This window comes from Saccopteryx leptura, chromosome 2, assembly GCF_036850995.1.
Source record: "Saccopteryx leptura isolate mSacLep1 chromosome 2, mSacLep1_pri_phased_curated, whole genome shotgun sequence".
Taxonomy (NCBI): domain Eukaryota; kingdom Metazoa; phylum Chordata; class Mammalia; order Chiroptera; family Emballonuridae; genus Saccopteryx; species Saccopteryx leptura.
Window position 1 is genome coordinate 228,250 of NC_089504.1, and position 19,152 is coordinate 247,401.

Consider the following 19,152-nt stretch of genomic DNA (forward strand, 5'->3'; position numbering starts at 1 on the left):
ACTCCTGGACAAGGATTCCCCAGAGAACTGTTTCCTCTGCTGATTCAGACCCAACGCCATTGCTATGGGAAGGGGTTGACGGGAACAGGGGAAAGGGGGCTGCACCAGGGCAGACCAGAGACAGCAGGAAAACATCCAGAGTCCATTAGCGTTCTTTTTTTTTTTTTTTTTCCTGAAGCTGGAAACGGGGAGAGCCAGTCAGACAGACTCCCACATGCGCCCGACCGGGATCCACCCGGCATGCCCACCAGGGGGCGACGCTCTGCCCCTCCGGGGCGTCGCTCTGTTGCGACCAGAGCCACTCTAGCACCTGGGGCAGAGGCCAAGGAGCCATCCCCAGCGCCCGGGCCATCTTTGCTCCAATGGAGCCTCGGCTGCGGGAGGGGAAGAGAGAGACAGAGAGGAAGGAGAGGAGGAGTGGTGGAGAAGCAGATGGGCACTTCTCCTGTGTGCCCTGGCCGGGAATCGAACCTGGGACTTCTGCACACCAGGTCGACGCTCTACCACTGAGCCAACCGGCCAGGGCCCCATTAGCATTCTTAACTAAACCTCAGAGGCTCACGATGAGCAAAAAAAGAGCTCTGTCCTCCTCAGTCCCCAGCGCCCAGCCTCCCATCCAAGCTTTTAGGCTCTTAGTGCCAGAGGAAAGCTACCCACACGCACAGGCACAAGAGTAAGAACACACACACACATGCACCCAGCATGGCCAAGCTGTCTCAGCTCAGGCTCAGGGCAGGATCCAGGTCCCCAGAGGGCTGGCAGGCACACCTCCACAGCAAAATAGCAGGCTTGTTCTCAGCCCAGAGGCTGTTTCTCTTCCAGGAAAAGCAGCTTCTGGGTTTGGTGGAGTGGGCCTGGCAGGCCTGACTCCTGGCACACAGTAACAAAGAGGGAGAGCTTGGCCATGGCCAGGACTGACCCCTAGCCCAGGGCCAGAGTCCACCAGGGCCTGAGATGCGGCAAACCCAGCATCAGGAGGAAAGAGCTACCACCTCACCTCCTACCCCGAAGTCCTGAATCTACAGAACACAGGGTCCCTGAGGGCAGGAAGACCTGGGGGCAGGGTAGGAACAGCGGCAATACTGCTGACTCAGTCTGAAAGCCACCAGCAGGAACTCGCTGAGGCCACCCGGGCCCTTCCTCCCTCAGGCTGCATATCTTACTGGAGGAATCACCAATGTTGCTTCTCTGGGGTGCAGGGAGGGTGAGAGATCAGGGCAGGAGAACGAACAGGCTGAATCTGCTCTCACTCGGTCCTGCCAGCAGCTCCCTCCCGCCGAGACAGGGCTGAGCTACAGCTTCCCCTGGTCCAGACCATCAGGGGAGCATCTGACCACCGCTGCTCTGGAGTGTACCCACTGAGGGACTCACACACTGTGTGCTGGTCACTAGCTTTAGGGACCCCCACCATTGGGCAGGGAGAAAAGCCTGGGCTCCCTCGGCTGGACCTAAGCACCTGAAGGAGGGCTCAGCTGAGATGATTAGGAAAACCATCCCTAGGGACCAGGATGCTCACAGCAGGGAGGACTGGAAAGACAGAAGCTGGCTGGGGCTGCTCAGTGAGGGGCCTGTGACTGACTGCTCTCCCCAGGCTCCACCCACCCCCTGTCCCTCCCGCACATTCTCCAGAGGGAGTTGCTCAGAGCCACCACCACAAACCCACTCGTGTTCCCGCCACCTCCCTACTGTGTACTGTCCTCGGCCTGGGGCCCACACTCCTCACAAGCCTGGCTGCCAGCCACCCCCCTCCCACCACTCTCTGTCTTGGTTCTGAGCATCCCAGTTCCGAGTGCATATGCCACACCCTCTGTACCTGGAGGTCTCCTCCCTCCTTTGCCAAACTCTTCCCTCGTCTCCTCCCATTGGGTCTTAGCTGAGATGCCCTTCCCGTCTGTGCCGTCTCTGAACCCAGGCCTCCCAGCTCGGACCATGCATGTCCCCAAACAAGGACTTCTCCGTCAGTCCCTAGCGCTCTGGGCTTCCACAATCCCTGTGCAGATGTTTGCAAAGACATGCCAGTGACAGTCGTACCCCTTTACAGGAGAGAACCATCTGGCTAGGCACACATGTCAGAGCACGTAGGCTTGGCCCCTGCTACTGTCCTCTCTGTGGCTGTTCCTTTCCAGGCCAGTAGGACGGCTGCCCCTTAGGTCCACCACGGGCTCTTCCCAGCCCATCTGAAGCCCTGTGCCTGAGCAGGAATCCTCAGGATAGGAGAGATAAAGGCCTTCTCCTCCAGCCTTACATGGAGACTAACACCATGTTGAGGGCAGGGAGGCAGGCCAGGCCCAGCCTGGGATCCTCAGCCCTCAGCCCATGGAGGACAGGAAGGCCCTGTATGCCCACATGTGTGCTCTTACTCACTCCCAATGTGGGCTCAGGAAGCACCTTTCTCAAGGAGGGACTCCCAGCCTTATATTCCCCCATTCTCTCCTGGAGCTCAGCAGAGAGGTGACAGGGGTCAGAATTGGGTTGGAGAGCCCAGCATTCACCGCAACCAAGACTCGGGGCTGCTCCATTCGTTCTCTGCTTACCACCCTTGCCAAAGACCCACCATCAACCTAGCAAGAGGCAGCAGCGGCCCCTTCCCGAGAGTCAGAGGCCAGGGTGAAAGTCAGGGACAGGGAACGGCCAGGGAGAGATCAGGATGGCAGCACAGAGAGAAGCTAGCTAGTGCTCAGGGTGCTGGGAGGTTTGCCATGGAAGGCAAGCGATGTTGCCAGGCCTGACATCCTTCACGTCACACAGGCCTGTGTCTGATCCCCCCACCTGAGAGCAGAGGCAGCACACGGGCTCTCACAGCTCTTACCCTGAGAGCACACCCAGCACCAGGTTGAGCATGAAGAAGGAGCCGATGATGATGAGAGGGATGAAGTACAGCCAGTTCCAGGTGTTGCCAGCGGCGTCGTTTGTCTGGAAGTAAGGGGAGATGAGGAAGGGTAGGAGACAAGACACACACACCTCGCCATGGGGTGTCCCTGGCCCCTCCTCAAACACCTCACAGGGTCATGCAGGGGGACAAGGGTGGTCCGGGCAGGACCCATGGTCAGATCTGCCTTCTCTTGCCCCCCAGCGCTCTCTCTAAGGCTGTGGCCCTCAAAGGACCAAGGACCCTCAGCACTCCTGGCCACTGCCCAGAAATGCTTATAAGCCATGAAGCAGTCCCAGAGAGCCAAAAGCTTCCCAGGGTACCCTGCAGGTTGATGGCTGGCCTGTGCCTGGACAGTCTCCCCAGGCTCCCTTTCCAGGCTGCTCCTATGTGGACCTGCAGGCACCAGGGCACAAGACGGACCTTCTGTCTGCAGCAACTTCCACAGCTCACAGACGGGGCCCCGGCCACACGTTCCTTAAACAGTGGGCCCGCAAGTTCCCAGAGAACATTCTGAACAGGTGCCTGGTCCAATAGAAAAGCCCACACTCAGGCATGGTCTAAACAACTGAATGCAAAGAAGAGCATCTCCCCAGGCCATTGGTTTTTACAGAACGACCCTCAAAAGGGAGAGTTCCTCTGAATCCAGTTCATTTCTGGTTGTTGTTTTATTTGCACAGGTCCCCAGTCGACTTGGCTGATGGATGTAGAGCCTTTCTCTTCACAGGGAGTTAGCTGAGACTGCAGGAATGCTATGGGCAGGTAATCACCTGGCCCTGTATTTCTCTTTCCAGAGGCAGCTGAAATCAAGGGTCAGGGCCCTGAGCAGGACAGAGGCAGGAGGACAGCCCCAGGGATTCCTATCTTCCAGCATCTGCTGGCCTGGGCAGGACTTAGACTCTATGTCATGAGGGTCCTGTGCCCCTTGACTGACTGAAACTTGTGGCTTCTGATCTCTAGACAGTGACCAAGAATAGACATTCAGACTCCCAACTCTAAGTGCCATCTGTGTTCCCTGGCCACACCTCTTCTAGGCCCACATCCTACTCCAACGTAACCACCAAATGACAACCACCAAAACCACCAACCTCCCTGAAGAATACCCTCAAAACCTGCCTCCTTCCTAGGAAACAGGGAATGACCGCTTCACCCTTCTCACCTACTCTGAGACTTGGCTCCTACAACCACCCCGTCTCTAATGCATGGCTCCCATCAGCAGCCAAGCCACTCTCCTTTTTATCTTAAAAAACAAAAAGAAAAAAAAGTAGAACTTCCACTTCTGGGAAGATGTGGACATACTCTTCCTTACTTCTCCCAATAAGTACAACTGATATACTGGACATCACAAAGAGAACAAATATAAAAAGACCTTGAAAAGGTGAAGAAAATAAAAGAAAGCAGACCAACTGGGACCTCTGGATGGTGAGTTTCTTGTGTTTTTATTTGTTTGTTTGTTTGTTTGTTTGTTGCCTCATATATCTCAGACTTGTAGCTAAAGAAGCCTACAGCCTGGAAATACCAATAGACCCTGGAAAAAAATTTACCAACAAAAGCCAGTTCTGTCTCTAACCAAACACCAAGGGGCAAGTTGGCAAGATAAAAAGCTTTAGATAGTAACTAAAGTACTATATCTAAACACAACAGGAAAATTGTGGTGCTACCTCCACCCCTGTAGCAAGGACCCAGTAGGGAGCCAAGACTCTGACTTGGCCCAGACTATAAAGAGGCCACCAACTTAATCACACCCCTAAACCAGGGTGATAACCTTGTTAAGGGACATTCCTCCTTAACAAGTGGGTAACAAGGCCTCTCCTATCCCACCCCACCTCTGTAGGGAGCCTAGGCTTCCACATGCCACGAACGAGACACACAACCCCCTCCCTCCTGAGGTGCTGCCAGAGGTCCTGCTGGAGAGCCAGGGCTTTCACCACCACCCAGCAAGAACAAGGTGCCACACACCACATAACAGAAACCATGTGGAGAACACAGAGGCACACCTAACCCTTCCAACTAGGGAACCATCCTAGAGGCATATTGGGAACCAGATTACCAACCCCACCCAGCAGAAAGAGAAAATCTGAAGGGAAAATTTAAAATATGTTAAACTGAATGAAAATACAATATATGAAATTTACAGGACACAGCTAACGCAGTACCAAGAGACAAATTCATAGCACTAAATACATTCATTACAAAAGAGGAAAGTCTCAAATCAATACTCTAAGCCAGTGATTTTCAACCAGTGTGCCGCAAGAATTTTTTTTTTTTTGTACTTTTCTGAAGCTGGAAACGGGGAGAGACAGTCAGACAGACTCCCGCATGCGCCCGACCGGGATCCACCCGGCACGCCCACCAGGGGGCGATGCTCTGCCCCTCCGGGGCGACGCTCTGTCACGACCAGAGCCACTCTAGCGCCTGGGGCAGAGGCCAAGGAGCCATCCCCAGTGCCCGGGCCATCCTTGCTCCAATGGAGCCTTGCTGCGAGAGGGGAAGAGAGAGACAGAGAGGAAGGAGAGGGGGAGGGGTGGAGAAGCAGATGGGCGCTTCTCCTGTGTGCCCTGGCCGGGAATCGAACCCAGGACTTCTGCACGCCAGGCCGACGCTCTACCACTGAGCCAACCGGCCAGGGCCAACCACAAGAATTTTTAAAACATGCAGCGCAGTGGATAGAGTGTTGGACAGGGATGCCAAGGACCCACGTTTTGAATGCTGAGGTTCTGGTTTTGATCCCCAGTCAGGGGACAAGTGCAATCACTGAATGCATAAAAAAGTGGAACAAAAAATCTGTCTTCCTTCCTTTGTCTCTAAAAATCTATATATAAAAAATTAATAAAGAGAGATAATGAAGGAACACAACAAATGCTACAAGTGTTTGACAACACTGATGAAACAGACCAATTTTCAAAAACACAAACTACTACACCTCACCCAATATAAAATAGATAAATCTCATAGTCCCATTATTATTCAGGAAAGTAAAATTGTAACTTTAAAGCTTTTTCCAAAAAGAAAAATATTGATCAATGGAACAGAATTGATGATCTAGAAGTAAACCCTTACACTTATGAGCAATTGCTTTTTTACCAAGGGTGCCAACACAATCCAATAGGGAAAGAACAGTTTTTTTCAACCAGTGGTGCTGGGATAACTGGACTCCCACATGCAAAAGCGTGAAGCTGGACCATCACTCCATATATAAAAATTAACACAAAGTGGATCAAAGATCTCAGTATAAGAGCAAAAACTAGAACACTCTTAAAAGAAAACAGGAGTAAATCTTCATGACTCTGGATTAGATAATGGATTCTTAGCTATAACAACAAAAGACAAGTGGTAAAAAGAAAAAAAATTCATCAAAATAAAAATCTTTTGGCTCTGGCTGGTTGGCTCAGTGGTAGAGCGTCGGCCTGGCATGCAGGAGTCCCGGGTTCAATTCCCAGCCAGGGCACACAGGAGAGGCACCCATCTGCTTCTCCACCCCTCCTCCCCTCCTTCCTCTCTGTCTCTCTCACCCCTCCTGCAGCCAAGGCTCCATTGGAGCAAAGTTGGCCCGGGCACTGAGGATGGCTCCATGGCCTCTGCCTCAGGCGCTAGAATGGCTCTGGTCGCAACAGAGCATCGCCCCCTGGTGGGCATGTCGGGTGGATCCTGGTCGGGCGCATGCGGGAGTCTGTCTGACTGCCTCCCCGTTTCCAGCTTTGGAAAAATACAAAAAAAAAATCTTTTTGCACCTCAAGTGACACAATCAAAAAACTAAAAAGACAATTCACAGAATGTGAGAAAATTTGCAAGTCATATATCTGATAAGGGTCTCTAGACCTATAATATATAACTAAATCTTACCAGTGTGTAAATGGGCAAGGATCAGAATATACTTTTCTGCAAAAAAGACAAATTTTGTGATGAACACACCCACGGTATTCAACATCAGCATCATTAGGAAACTGCCAGGCAAAGCCAGAATGAAATACCATTTCAGTGATCAAGTAGTGAAGTAGTGCCTAGAAAACATAAAAACTCTGCAATGAAAGAACACCCAGAAGAGACCATGAGCAGAAGATAGGAAGAGCTATTTTACTGACGAAGACATACAAATGGCAAATGAGTATGACGAGAGCTTCATTCACATCATGAGCCATTGGGAATTAAAATCACAGTGCTGCATTGCTGCACACTCACCAGAACAGCTCAGGTAAGAAGAGTGACAAACTAGAAAAACCAGATTGTTCACACACGGCAGGTGGAAATACAAAAGAACATAGCCCTCTGGAAAAGCTTTAGTTTCTTAAAACGTGACTACTATAGAATCCAGAAATTGCACTCTTGGGTATTTACCACAAAGGAATAAAAACTTAGTTTGCACAAAAACCTGCACACAATTGTGAGCAACTTTATTCATAATAGCCCCAAACTGGAAACAATCCTGATGTTCTCTAACAGGTGAGTGTTGATTAAATAAACTGGCCTGTCTTCACCAGAAAGATTACTCAGCATCATACAGTGATCTGGGTGAGTCTCCTGAGAATGATGTGAATGAAAATGGCCAAGACCAAAAGTTACAAAGTTTCATTTTCAAGACTTTCTTTTAGCGAGGTGGAGAGAAACAGGAAGGGAGAGAGAAGCATCAACTTGTAGTTGCAGCACCTTAGTTGTTCATTGATTGCTTCTCATATGTGCCTTGACCGGGGGCTCCAGCCAAGCCAGTGACCCCTTGCTCAAGTCAGAGACCTTAGGCTCAAGCCAGCGACCCTGGGGTCATGTCAATGATCCCACGCTCAAGCTGGTGACCCCATGCTCAAGCTGATGAGCCTGCGCTCAAGCCGGAGACCTTGGGGTTTCAAACCTGGGATCTCAGCATCCCATGTCAATGCTCTATCCACTGTGCCACCAACAGTTAGGTAAGACATTCTTTAATGGCAAAACTATAGAATCAGCAACGAAGTCAGTGGTTACCAGAGTCTGGGGAGGGAACCCTACAAGGACAGAAAAGTCTGTGTCTTACCTGGTTGTAAAATAACTAGTTTTGCAGGTTGTTACCATTAAAGAAAATAGGGCAAGGATGCATGCAATCTATATTATTTCCTACCACTGTTATCTCAAAACGATTAATTTTAAAAAGTTCCCAAATCTTCCTGCATTACCTCCCACCACCCCCAGTTCCAGATTCTAGAGAAAATCCAAACATCAGAGTTGACTCTACATACCATCCTCACCCTGTACCCCCTTAACCTACATATTCCAGGGTATTATGCCCACCCTGCTCTGGTCAAGTTCACCAATATCTTCCTTGACTTCTCATGACATCTGACCTGAATCATCATGCACTTGAAGCTCCAGAGTTATTTCTACCCTCACCCAGGCCCACCTGGGGCGCCTGGCGGCTCCTTCTGAATGCTGCACACCCCCAGCCAGCCAAAGGCTCAGAGATGGCTCGGTGCAGGGTGTCCACTTCTCCATCTACACTCGTTACCAAGGCAATCTCACCTTCCCCCATAATTTTAAACACCACTCCTGACTTCACATGTGCACCCTCAGACCTGCCGTCTCCTTTCATCTACCCATCTGTATACTCAACATCCCCGTGTGGACAAAATGGTCAAAGCAGGCCAAGGTAGAACACTGGTTCTGCCACCACTCTCTGTGGAAACAAAACTGAACAGACACCTCGCCCCCAACTCCCCCCTCCTCACAGAAAGGTGCCCCCTTCCCCGGGGACTCAGGTCACATCACTGGTTTTCCTTTTTCTCTTGGTCCCACACCCAGGCAACGGGCAAGTCCATCCTGCGCTAACTTCAAAAGACACAGCCTATACCCCTACATACCACACACTCCTTACAGGTCGTTACGTAACTAGTACAATGAACATGTCAGAACCACATGTATGTAATCATAAACCAATGCTGTCTATCTCCCATTGACCCTATGAACAGAGTCATGGCCCTGAAAGAAAATCTGGAGAAGTTCCGAGTAACAGAAAATTCAGCAATCACTTCAAGAAAAGAAGAGCTTTGAGTCAGTAACTGTGTGCACCCCAGCTGTTAAGAACATACTTCACAGGAAGAGGCCAGCCACAGCTGGCTACCATCAGAGGTCGGAAGGGATGTGTAGCCCTTCTGTGCCCCCAGGTCCAGCGTCCGTCTTCCTCCCTCAGCTGGCTGGAGGGCTGTGACCCCAATGCGAGAAGGGGGACAGGCAATTTTTCCTTCATGCCACTGCCATGAGATAACTTGTCTCTCTGGGCCCCATGAGAATTTGCTACTAACCTCACTTACTCTTCAAAATGCCAGCAAGCCCAACCCCACCCCAACCCCTGCCCCTGCCAGGTTTCAGGAATCCCTTCTGAGCAGATATTCTCTGTTGAGACCCCACCATCCCCCTAATTAGAATTTAAAGGCCTCCTGGCTGCCCAGTGTGCCCTGGTCCATGACAGACTCCCTGCTCCCAATATGGAGTGTGCTGTCCAGCTCAAAGAGCACGTATCTGTGGGAACCAGAAGTCCTCCCACTGGGTTGGAGGTGAAGAGCAGGCTATCCCTCTAGAGAACCCTCTTCACACATCCTGTCCATTTCCAACAACCGATCCTTTTATCCCTTGCTGAGGCCAATGCCACCTGCTCTGGGTGCCAGCCTCACAGCACATTACTGCCCCTGCACCCTTGTGTCCTGCCACACTTCCAAGCCCCCATCCTATAGCAACTGCATGTCTCTGGCTTTTAGATCACCACGCCCTCCAAAGTGCCACTCTCTGCTCTCATCCCCATGTCACTGGCCCTTACTGAACCCTATTTATTGAACGCCTCCTGCTCACCACCCAACACACAGCATCTCGGGGAGTGCCCAGCACCCATGGGTCCCATGGAAGTATGTGTTAGATGAAGCCTCTGTGGCCCTCTCTTGACTACACCTCCTTGCCCACGGTCTGGTTTCTGCCCACCCACCCACCCCCAGGGACACAGACCCACCGTCAGTCCTCTGGTCTCTGACCAAGCCCCAGTGAGTACTGGGAAGTGCAGACCTGCCCTGCAGTGCCTCAACTGGGTGAAGTTGGCAGGAACGTGGCCAGCTCAGAGCTATATTTAGGGTCTGTCTTTGTGGAAATTGTTCCTTGATCAGCTGTGGGGAGAGAACAGCCAAACTCTTCATCCCTGCCTTTGTCCTTCGATCAAACAGAGCTGCCCTCAGACACGACTCCCACTCCACAAAGGCATCTAGTTCAACAGACCTTGGACCAGCTCTCCTCATTCCTCATCTGCCATCTGCCTATTCACGAGCATTTATGAAGCACCTGCTGGATGCCCAGCCCCGAGACTCCCTGGGTCCCCACAAGCCCATGGAGGAGGCACAGAGAAGGGAGTCCCAGTCTGTCTCTCTTCTCCCATCTACCCTCATGCCACCAGCACCCAGCTTGCCAGGCTGGGGGCACAGGGTTCCAGGGCTTGCAGCTCAAGCCCCAGCTTAATGCACAGGGGAGAATTCCAAGTGAAGTACCTTGTGCTCACGGTCACCCTGCTCCCACAGTATCCAAGCAGAATACACCTTCTAGCCACGCAAAACCTAGCAATCCACCCTGTTGCCCCGCACCTTCCCTCTCCATCTCCCAAAGCCCCGAGGCACTAATTTAATTGTTCTCATGCCCTGGTGGTTCCCAGGGGCAGAAGATGGGGGGGGGCCATCTACTCCGAACTGAAAGGACCTCAGGTAGAGGAAAAGGGGGGTGACATGAGTTATTCCCAGGCCCCTCCAAGAGTTATATGGTTTCTGTCATGGGCACCAAACCCAGACTGCCCAACACTGCTGAGCGTGGCTGCCGTCCTAGCAAGAGTGAGAAGGTCAAAGAGGAAACAAGCTCACAGGCATTAGAAAAGACACTAGCTCACCCAGGCATGACTGCATGACTACAGAAGTGCCCCTAAGCCCTGGCTCAGTGCAGCTGCAAACCCTACCCGACTCCTCAGTCTTCCCCAGGCAGCCCTGCTGCCCCTTTCTTCACCCAGAGACCCCAGCAGAGACACTCAGCCAGTCCTGAACAGCAAACTACCCACTGGCTCTACTTCTTCTGCCTCAACCTCATCTTGCTGCGTGGACATGATTCTCTCAGAGACGAAACACCTCCCCGTGACTGAGAGCGTCTGGGGCTGCCCCTGCCATTGCAGAGGGGAACCAGCTCTGGAGCTCTTTTCTAACCACCTCCGGCCTCATGCACTTTCCTCTGAGAAGCTGTCGGGAGACTGCAGGGTCCAGGTTAAGATTTCCAGCTGAGACTAATCACAGTGGACCCCTGGGTGGAGCTGTCTGAAAGAAGGAACCTGGGGCTAGGCAGAGACTCTCCAGCCAGAAGCGCCATCTAATGGGCCCAGAACTCTGGCTGAAACTCAACTCACGTTGTACAGGATGTCAGTCCAGCCCTCCATGGTGATGCACTGAAACACTGTCAAAATAGCAAACAGGATGTTGTCAAAGTTGGTGATGCCGAAGTTGGGTCCTGGCCAGTACTCCCGGCACTCAGTATCACCCTCGCATAGCCGGGCAGGGGCCTCCTTGCCACAGGGAAAGTCGCCCACTGGCTCTGCATCTGTGTAAAGAAAAACTAAGCTCAGACCCTAAGCTCATTAGCATCAAGTTCTCCAACCTGTCCCAGCCTGGAGACCCCATCACAGGAAAGCAGGGATCGGGCACCTGGGAAACCCGCCGCCCCTCAACTTCCCAGCATGTCGTTACCCAGCTATGCCCTCCTATCTGCAGCCTGCCCCTGAGTTCAGACCCACCCTCTCGCTCTACAGGAAACACCAATCGCTGCTGAACATGCTCAGGACTCATTCATCTTAAAACAGAACAGCAAACTCCTCACCCTTAGGTCTTCCTACCTTCGCCATGTTGACTCCTCTCCCTCACAGCCAAACTCCCACACAGTTCTCCCAACACACACACCTGCCTGTTGCTGCAGAGCCAACACCAAGCTGGATTCGGCCACTGCAGTCCCCTGGCTCGTCAGGCAGGAGACCCAGAGCCCACCTATCCTGTGCCCAGTGGATGGCTGGGGGGTGCACTGCCCTGGCCCCACAGAGGAGAGGAGCTCCTAGCAGAAGCCTGGCTGGCAGCCAGGAACCACACAGAGGAACATGGAGTAAACACCAAAAAACCAGTGCTAACATCTGGGACAGGATGCAAGCAGCACTTGCTAATCCCCTTCACTCCCAAAACCTCAGGAAAAGATACAAAAAAAATAAAATTTTTTTTTCACCCTGGCCAGTTTGCTCAGCAGAACATCGGCCTGGCATGTGAAAGTCCTGGGTTCGATTCCTGGCCAGGGCACACAGGAGAAGCACCCATCTGCTTCTCCACCCCTCCCCCTCTCCTTCCTCTCTGTCTCTCTCTTCCCCTCCCGCAGCCAAGGCTCCATTGGAGCAAAGTTGACCCCAGCGCTGAGGATGGCTCCATGGCCTCTGCCTCAGGCACTAGAATGACTGGTTGCAACAAAGCAACGCTCTGGATGGGCAGATTATTGCCCCCTGATGGGCATGCCGGGTGGATCCCAGGCGGGCACATGTGGGAGTCTGTCTCTCTGCCTCCCCGCTTCTCACTTCAGAAAAATTAAAAAAACACTTTTCAACCCACAGAAATTCCTCCTATCAACACAGAAGAACTTTCAAGTAATTCTAGGATGAAAGCAACCCTCCCAGATTGAGAAGGCACAACTGACCACACAGATTTATTCTTCTTCCTCCAAAAACCTTAATAAACACAGGCAAAAAAGAAGAGAAAGTCATCTATTTCCACAGTGCATTCTCCTGAATGATAACAATTTTATTTCCCATCCTCGAGTTCTAGACAGACTTTATTTCCTCTTTCTCATCTCCTGGCCACAATGATCAGCACTCACGACTAGAAGTGACTATGGTGCCTGTTTTCTTCATGCCTTTGAAAGAAAAGCTCTCAAAACTTACACAAAGTATGATATTCATAAGAAATTTAGAGTTTAAGCATTTCCCTTTTATTTCTAGTTTGATCACAGAGAGATTTTTTTTAATTCAGTGAAAAAAGGGGAAGCAATAATAGACTCCCACACGCACCCCAACCAGGATCTACCCGGCAAGCCCACTAGGGGGCAGATGCTCTGCCCATCTGGGGCTGTTGCTCTGTTGCTGAGCAACAGAGCTCTTCTTAGCACCTGAGGCAGAGGCCATGGAGCCCCCCTCAGTGCCTGGGGACAACTCACTCCAACTGAGCCATAGCTGTGGGGGAGGGGTGATGTGGGGGAGAAGCAAGAGGGGGAAGGGTGGAGAAGCAGATGAGCACTTCTCCTGTGTGCCTTGGCCTCAGAACATCTACAGGCCAGCAGACACTCTACCACTGAGCCAATGGCCAGAGCCAGATAGATCACAGACTTTTAAAATTCTTGACTGTCTATGGTGGCACAGCAGACCTGGAATGCTTAGGTTGCAGGTTCGAGACCCACAGTTAAGGCACATATGGGAAGCAACTACCAGTTGATGTTTCCTGCTCCTCTCCCCCCTTCTCTATCTCTCCTCTCTCTAAAATCAATAAGTAAAATCTTTTTAAAAATAAAAACCTGTAATGGCTTAACTTTCAGGAAAACTTTTCTCCCCAGCTATCAAAAGGCCACGTGGGGTTCCTCCTTGCCCGCTTCTGCAGCTCCTGCCACAGCCTCTTCCTGTTGCCCCACGTGGACGAGCCCACGCGGCACTCCCTCGTGCGCACCGCACCGCCTCGGCCTCCCCGGGCCGTCCCTCGCTGCGCCCCTGCCGCCCGCACGGGCTGGCCGGGCCTCACCTGTGCTGTTGGGGAAGCAGGCCTTGTGGAACTTGCCCATGTAGAACTCGAGGCCGATGATGGCGAACATGAGGATGGCGAAGAAGAGGAGCAGGCCGATCTGCAGCAGCGGAACCATGGCCTTCATGATGGACTTGAGCACCACCTGCAGACCTGGGGCCAGAGCGGTCGAGCGGGTCAAGCGGGTCAGGGCGGCGCCCGTCAGGGAGCGTGGGGGCTGGGGTGGGGCTGAGCAGCGGGCATTTGGGGACAAAGGACAAGCTGGGCGCCCTCAGCGCAGGGGCAGAGCAGGTGGCCCTGGCACCCCGGGGAAGGCGGGCAGAGCAGAACCTGACCGGGGCAGCGGTGTGCACCCTCATGGAGGGGACACGGCCTCGGGTCTGAGGGGAGGCCAGCGGTGTCCCCGAGCGAGGGAGGAGCGGGGGCAGGGGCATCAGAGTGCGCACCGCGGGCTCTGGGGAGCACGAGGTGCAGTAACAGCACAAAATCCTCCCACGGAAGATGCGCAAATCCTGAGAGAGAACGGCAGAAGATTCTGGAAGCTAAGAGCAGAGGCTCCTGAGAGGGAAGAGCAGGGAATGCTGGGAACTAAGAGCAGGGAATGCTGGGAACTGAGAGGAAAGAGCAGGGAATGCTGGGAAGGAAGGGCTGGGAATGCTAAGAGCTAAGAACAAGGAATCCTGGGAGGAAATTTGGGGTCCAAGAGGAAGGAAGGCTGGGAAGGAGAGAAGGCGACCCTGGGAGGAAGTGCATGAGCTCCTGACAGACCCAGCTCCATAGGGCACATGAAGCAAGGGACCTGCTCCCCAGGAGGGCTTTGCTCCTGACCGCAGAGCGGGAGTGTGCCAGGCTAGAGCAAGGAGGCAGAGGGCACTGCACCCACGACCCCTGCTTCCAGCCTGGCCAGCTGTCGGATCCAAGCCTAAGCCTTGCCCTGACCAGGTCTCAAGGCTGAATGGGGAGCTAAGTAAGCAGTGGACTTCCTTGCATCGTCTCAGAGGACACGGCCCTAGGTCCCTGCCCCAGGCCCTGAGGGAACCCCCATTGTAGAGGAGGGACGGGACCAAACCGCTCACATGCCTGGGGAGCCCCCCCACATGCCATCTTCCTGCCCAGCCCAGGAGCATGTCTTCACCTGGTCCCCATTCCCAGACAGGTGGTCCTGGGCAGCCTTGGAGTTCTTCTGTAGGCACCCTATCCTCACCCCCTCAGTCCGCCTTGGCTCTGCCCTTTTATCCCAGGAAAAGTGGGAAACCAGGAATTCAGCAAAGCTTCCATCTAGGGAAGCTGAGTCACCCTCTGGGCTCTGGTGGAAAAGGGAGACCTGGAAACGTCAGCTCTGCCCTCTTCACCTGGTTGCCAGGGGACAAGAGCAGCACGCTTATAGGCCCACTGAGGATGATGACTGTGGCCATGGCCGTGGGGGTGGGAAGAGGCCAGTGTTCCAGGCAGCCGTGAACCTCATTGATTTTGCCAAACTCACTCGGAATTCCAGACACCAGCTTGAGGGGCCTCAGCACCCGCACCGCCCGCAGTGTCCGCAGGTCAAAGTCGGTGCCAGCCGTGGCAAGGATCCTGGCAGGAACAAACAGAAAGAGGAAGTGAGGGCTTCCGCACTGAGTTGAAAAGACAACACACCCTTCCCAGCAGCTGTGTACTTTCTCCCAGGGACAGTGGCACCTTTGTGCTGTGTCCCCTGCTGTCTCGAGTACAGGGCTGGCATGGAGTGTGGGTCCTCCCCAGTAATGTGAGTGACAGCTTTACCATCATGACCACTGCTGAAGTTCACAGACATCACCTCTAAGAGGACACTTGCTCTCTGGCGCCTGGCCTGGCCTTAAGTCTGCCCTCCAATTGAGTCCAAGTCTGAATCATGTCCCCAAACCAACACCAACTGCAGTCCTAGCTGCCTCATGAGAGGTGGTGACCAGTAGGAGCAGGAGGGAAATGGAGCTTGAGGGGCTCCTGAATATATGGCCCTTCTTCACCTCATCATGGAATAACATGGGGACAAGCCGGGGAAGGTGGACTACAGGGATCAGAGGACTCAGAAAAAACATCCTGATCAGTTCTGTTCACATAAGAACACGTTCCAACTTAAAAACCAAAGAGAAGATCTCATATCCACCTCTGCCCACAGCACACTTCTCTGTTCCTTTCACCCTAAAACTCATTGCCAAGGTCGACCCTTGTTCTCTCCACCGCCTTTCCTTCCATCTTTTCAGCTCTGTCCATCTCAGCTCTCACCCCCACCTTTCCACTGAAAACGCTGTGACAAGCTTTCTTCTTCCCAATTCCAATACTTGAGTCTCCTTCTGTACATGGTTTCTTCTCTCGTCCTTTGGTCAATTCTCTCATTTTTCTCAGCAACCCAGGAGCCACTTCTAGGTCTTACTTTGCCAGTTTTACCTCCTCTACCAGACTCAAAATGTGGACGCTCCAGGGCTCACTCCATACGGGATCCGCCCCATAGCTCTGAATACGACTGTATGATTATTTCTCCCAAACTGACACCTTTAACTGAAATCCAGCATTGTGGGCTCAGATGTCCAACTGCATTTTAATCATTTCCACTTGGATTTCAAGAAAACCATACCAACTATTACACATCAAAGGAGCTCTGTTTTAGACTTTAATGTAAGTATCAAAAATGTCCTTTTTAGAAAAGTTCAGAGTTGTCACATCCTGGTGACTAGAGAGCTTTTGATTCTTCCCAAGTCCTTCTCCTTCCCAATACCTGCCTCTAAGTGACTAGTCAACTGTTATTTAAGCCGAAACCAGAGCTTCATCCCTGATTCTTTTCTCTCTTACATTCCACATCCAAATCACTATTTAAAATACACCCTGGAATCTTGATGAAGACTTTGTACCCCCTAAGTACACTGCAGTGAGGAATAAAATTTGAGGGGGAAATTCGGGTCAAAAATAAGATAAACACTCGCTGGAGAAAAGAGAAGATGGGCAACAGGAAAATCCATTCAAAACAAATTCCGCGGGGTATGAGGGAGTCCAATACTAAGAGAGATATTCAACTACTGAATTTAACTATTGAAAGATTAAGTTTGTTCAGACAAAATCAGCAAATCATGAAACAAAACAGGCAGAAACAGGTAAATTTTATTTTATTTTTAGAGAGAGGTAGGGAAGGAGAGACAGACAGGAACATCAAGCTGTTCCTGTATGTGCCCTGACCAGGGATTGAACTGGCAATCTCTGCAACTCCAGACAACACTCCAATCAACCAAGCTATCCAGCCCAGGCTTTTTTTTTTTTTTTTAATTTTTAGAGAGACAGAGAAAGGAAGGGAGGGAAAAGGGAAGCATTACTTTATTCCATTTAGTCGTGCTTTCCATGTGTGCCCTAACTGGGGATCTAACCCACAACTTTGTCATTTCAGGAAGATGCTCTAATGGACTGAACTAAGTGGTCAGGGCTAGATATATTAAAAAGTAGCTAGAAGTCTTGGCAATAAACAAATAGTATTTGAAATAATACCAATAATGAATCATACTCTAGGCTGGAACAAGGTTTGATAGTGTTAATGGCTTAGAAAATAATACTAAGGAATTCACACACAGACATCAGAAGGACAGAAAAATAATGAGAGAAAAGTTAAGCAATATAGATGTGAAATCATGCATCTAACACAGGTCAAATGTGAGTTCCAGGAAATAGAGTAAATGGTGAAGAAGCAACAGTTGAAGAGATAACAAGTAAGAAATTTTCAGAATTAAAGATTTGAGTCCTGGCTAGTTAGCTCAGTTGGTTAGAACACTCTCCTGATATACCAAGGTTGCAGGTTCAATGCCTGGTCAGGGCACAAACAAAAATCAACCAATGAATGCATAAATAAGTGGAACAACAGATCAGCGTTTCTCTCTCTCTCTCTCTCTCTCCCTTTGCCTTCTTCTCTTTCTCTCTCTAAAATCAGTAAATAAATCATTTAAGGAAATATTTGAGCCTGACCAGGCAGTAGCGCAGTGGATAGAACGTCAGACTGGGATGCCGAGGACCCAGGTTCGAGACCCCAAGGTCGCCAGCTTGAGTGAGGGTTCATCTGGTTTTAGCAAAGCTCACCAGCTTGGACCCAAGGTCGCTGGCTCGAGCAAGGGGTTACTAGGTCTGCTGAAGGTCCACGGTCAAGGCACATATGAGAAAGCAATCACTGAACAACTAAGGTGTCGCAACGAAAAACTGATGATTGATGCTTCTTATCTCTCTCCTGTCTGTTTGTCCCTATCTATCCTTCTCTCTGACTCTCTCTCTGTCTCTGTAAAAAAAAAAAAGAAAGAAAATATTTGAGTTCTCAAGTTTAAAGTTCACTATAAGTACCAATCAAAAATAAAATCACTAGATGTCCTTTTTCCCTCAAATTAATCTACAAATTCAACACAATTCCAGTACAATTTCAACATTTCTTATATGTAGGATCTCTAAATTTGTAGAAAATCCACCAAAAAATACCATAATTAATGAGTTCAACAAAGTTTCAGGATATGAAGTCAACACAAAAAAATAAGCTGGGCCCTGGCCAGTTGGCTCAGTAGTAAAGCATTGGCCTGGTGTATGGAAGTCCTGGGTTCAATCCCGGCCAGGGCACACAGGAGAGGTGCCCACCTGCTTCTCCACCCTTCCTCCCTCTACTTTCTCTCTATCTCTTCTTCTCCCGCAGCCAAGGATCCACTGGAGCAAAAGTTGGCCTTGGCGCTGAGGACGGCTCTATGGCCTCCGCCTCAGGCACTAGAATGGCTCCAGTTGCAACTGAGCAATGCCCCAGATGGGCAGAGCATCAACCCCTGATGGGCATGCTGGGAGGATCCCAGTTGGGCGCTTGTGGGAGTCTGTTTCTGCCTCCCTGCTTCTCACTTCAGAAAAATACAAAAAAAGAAAAGAAAAAGCTGTATTTCTATGCACTTGCAATAAATAATCAAAAACAATTTAATCCATTTGCAATAGCATCAAAAAGAATCAAATACTTAGGAATAAAATTAACCAAGAAAGCAAAAGACTTGTACACTGAAAACTACAAAACACTGCTGAAGGAAATTAAAGAATAGAAAGACATCTCATGTTCATGACTTAGAAAACTAAACATTATTACGATGTCAATACTACCCAAAGTGATCTATAGATTCAACGTGATCTCTATCAAAATTCCAAAGACATTTTTTGCAGAAATCAAAAAACTCATCCGAAAGTTCATATGGAATCTCAAAGGTCCCTTAAAAGCCAAAACAATCTTGAAAAGGAACAAAATTGGAGCATTCAGGTTTTCTGATTTCAAAGTTTACTACTGTTTTCAGTGTACAAGTCCTTCACTTCCTTTGTTAAGTCTGTTCCTATGTATATTTTTTTGTTGCAATTGAAAATGAAATTGTTTCTTTCATTTATTTTTCTGATATTTCATTGTTACCATATAGAAATCCAATGGATTTTTTTATATTAAGCAAGAGGCAGGGAGACAGAGACAGATTCCTGCATGTGCTCCAACCA

The 19,152-nt window shown here is 50.6% G+C and overlaps 1 protein-coding gene across 4 annotated transcripts in view; it reads right to left on the reverse strand.

Annotated features, from left to right (window-relative positions):
• The window catches only part of CACNA1B (calcium voltage-gated channel subunit alpha1 B), a 171,399-nt gene that overhangs the window by 126,975 nt on the left and 25,272 nt on the right, over window positions 1–19,152 (reverse strand). For all 4 annotated transcript variants that reach the window (XM_066366550.1, XM_066366548.1, XM_066366549.1 and 1 more), the window contains exons 4-7: window positions 15,143–15,234; window positions 13,660–13,812; window positions 11,250–11,440; window positions 2,810–2,913 (exon numbers count right to left, since the gene is read on the reverse strand). In XM_066366550.1, coding sequence (XP_066222647.1) covers window positions 2,810–2,913; window positions 11,250–11,440; window positions 13,660–13,812; window positions 15,143–15,234 — 540 coding nt within the window. The remainder of the gene's footprint in view (window positions 1–2,809; window positions 2,914–11,249; window positions 11,441–13,659; window positions 13,813–15,142; window positions 15,235–19,152) is intronic.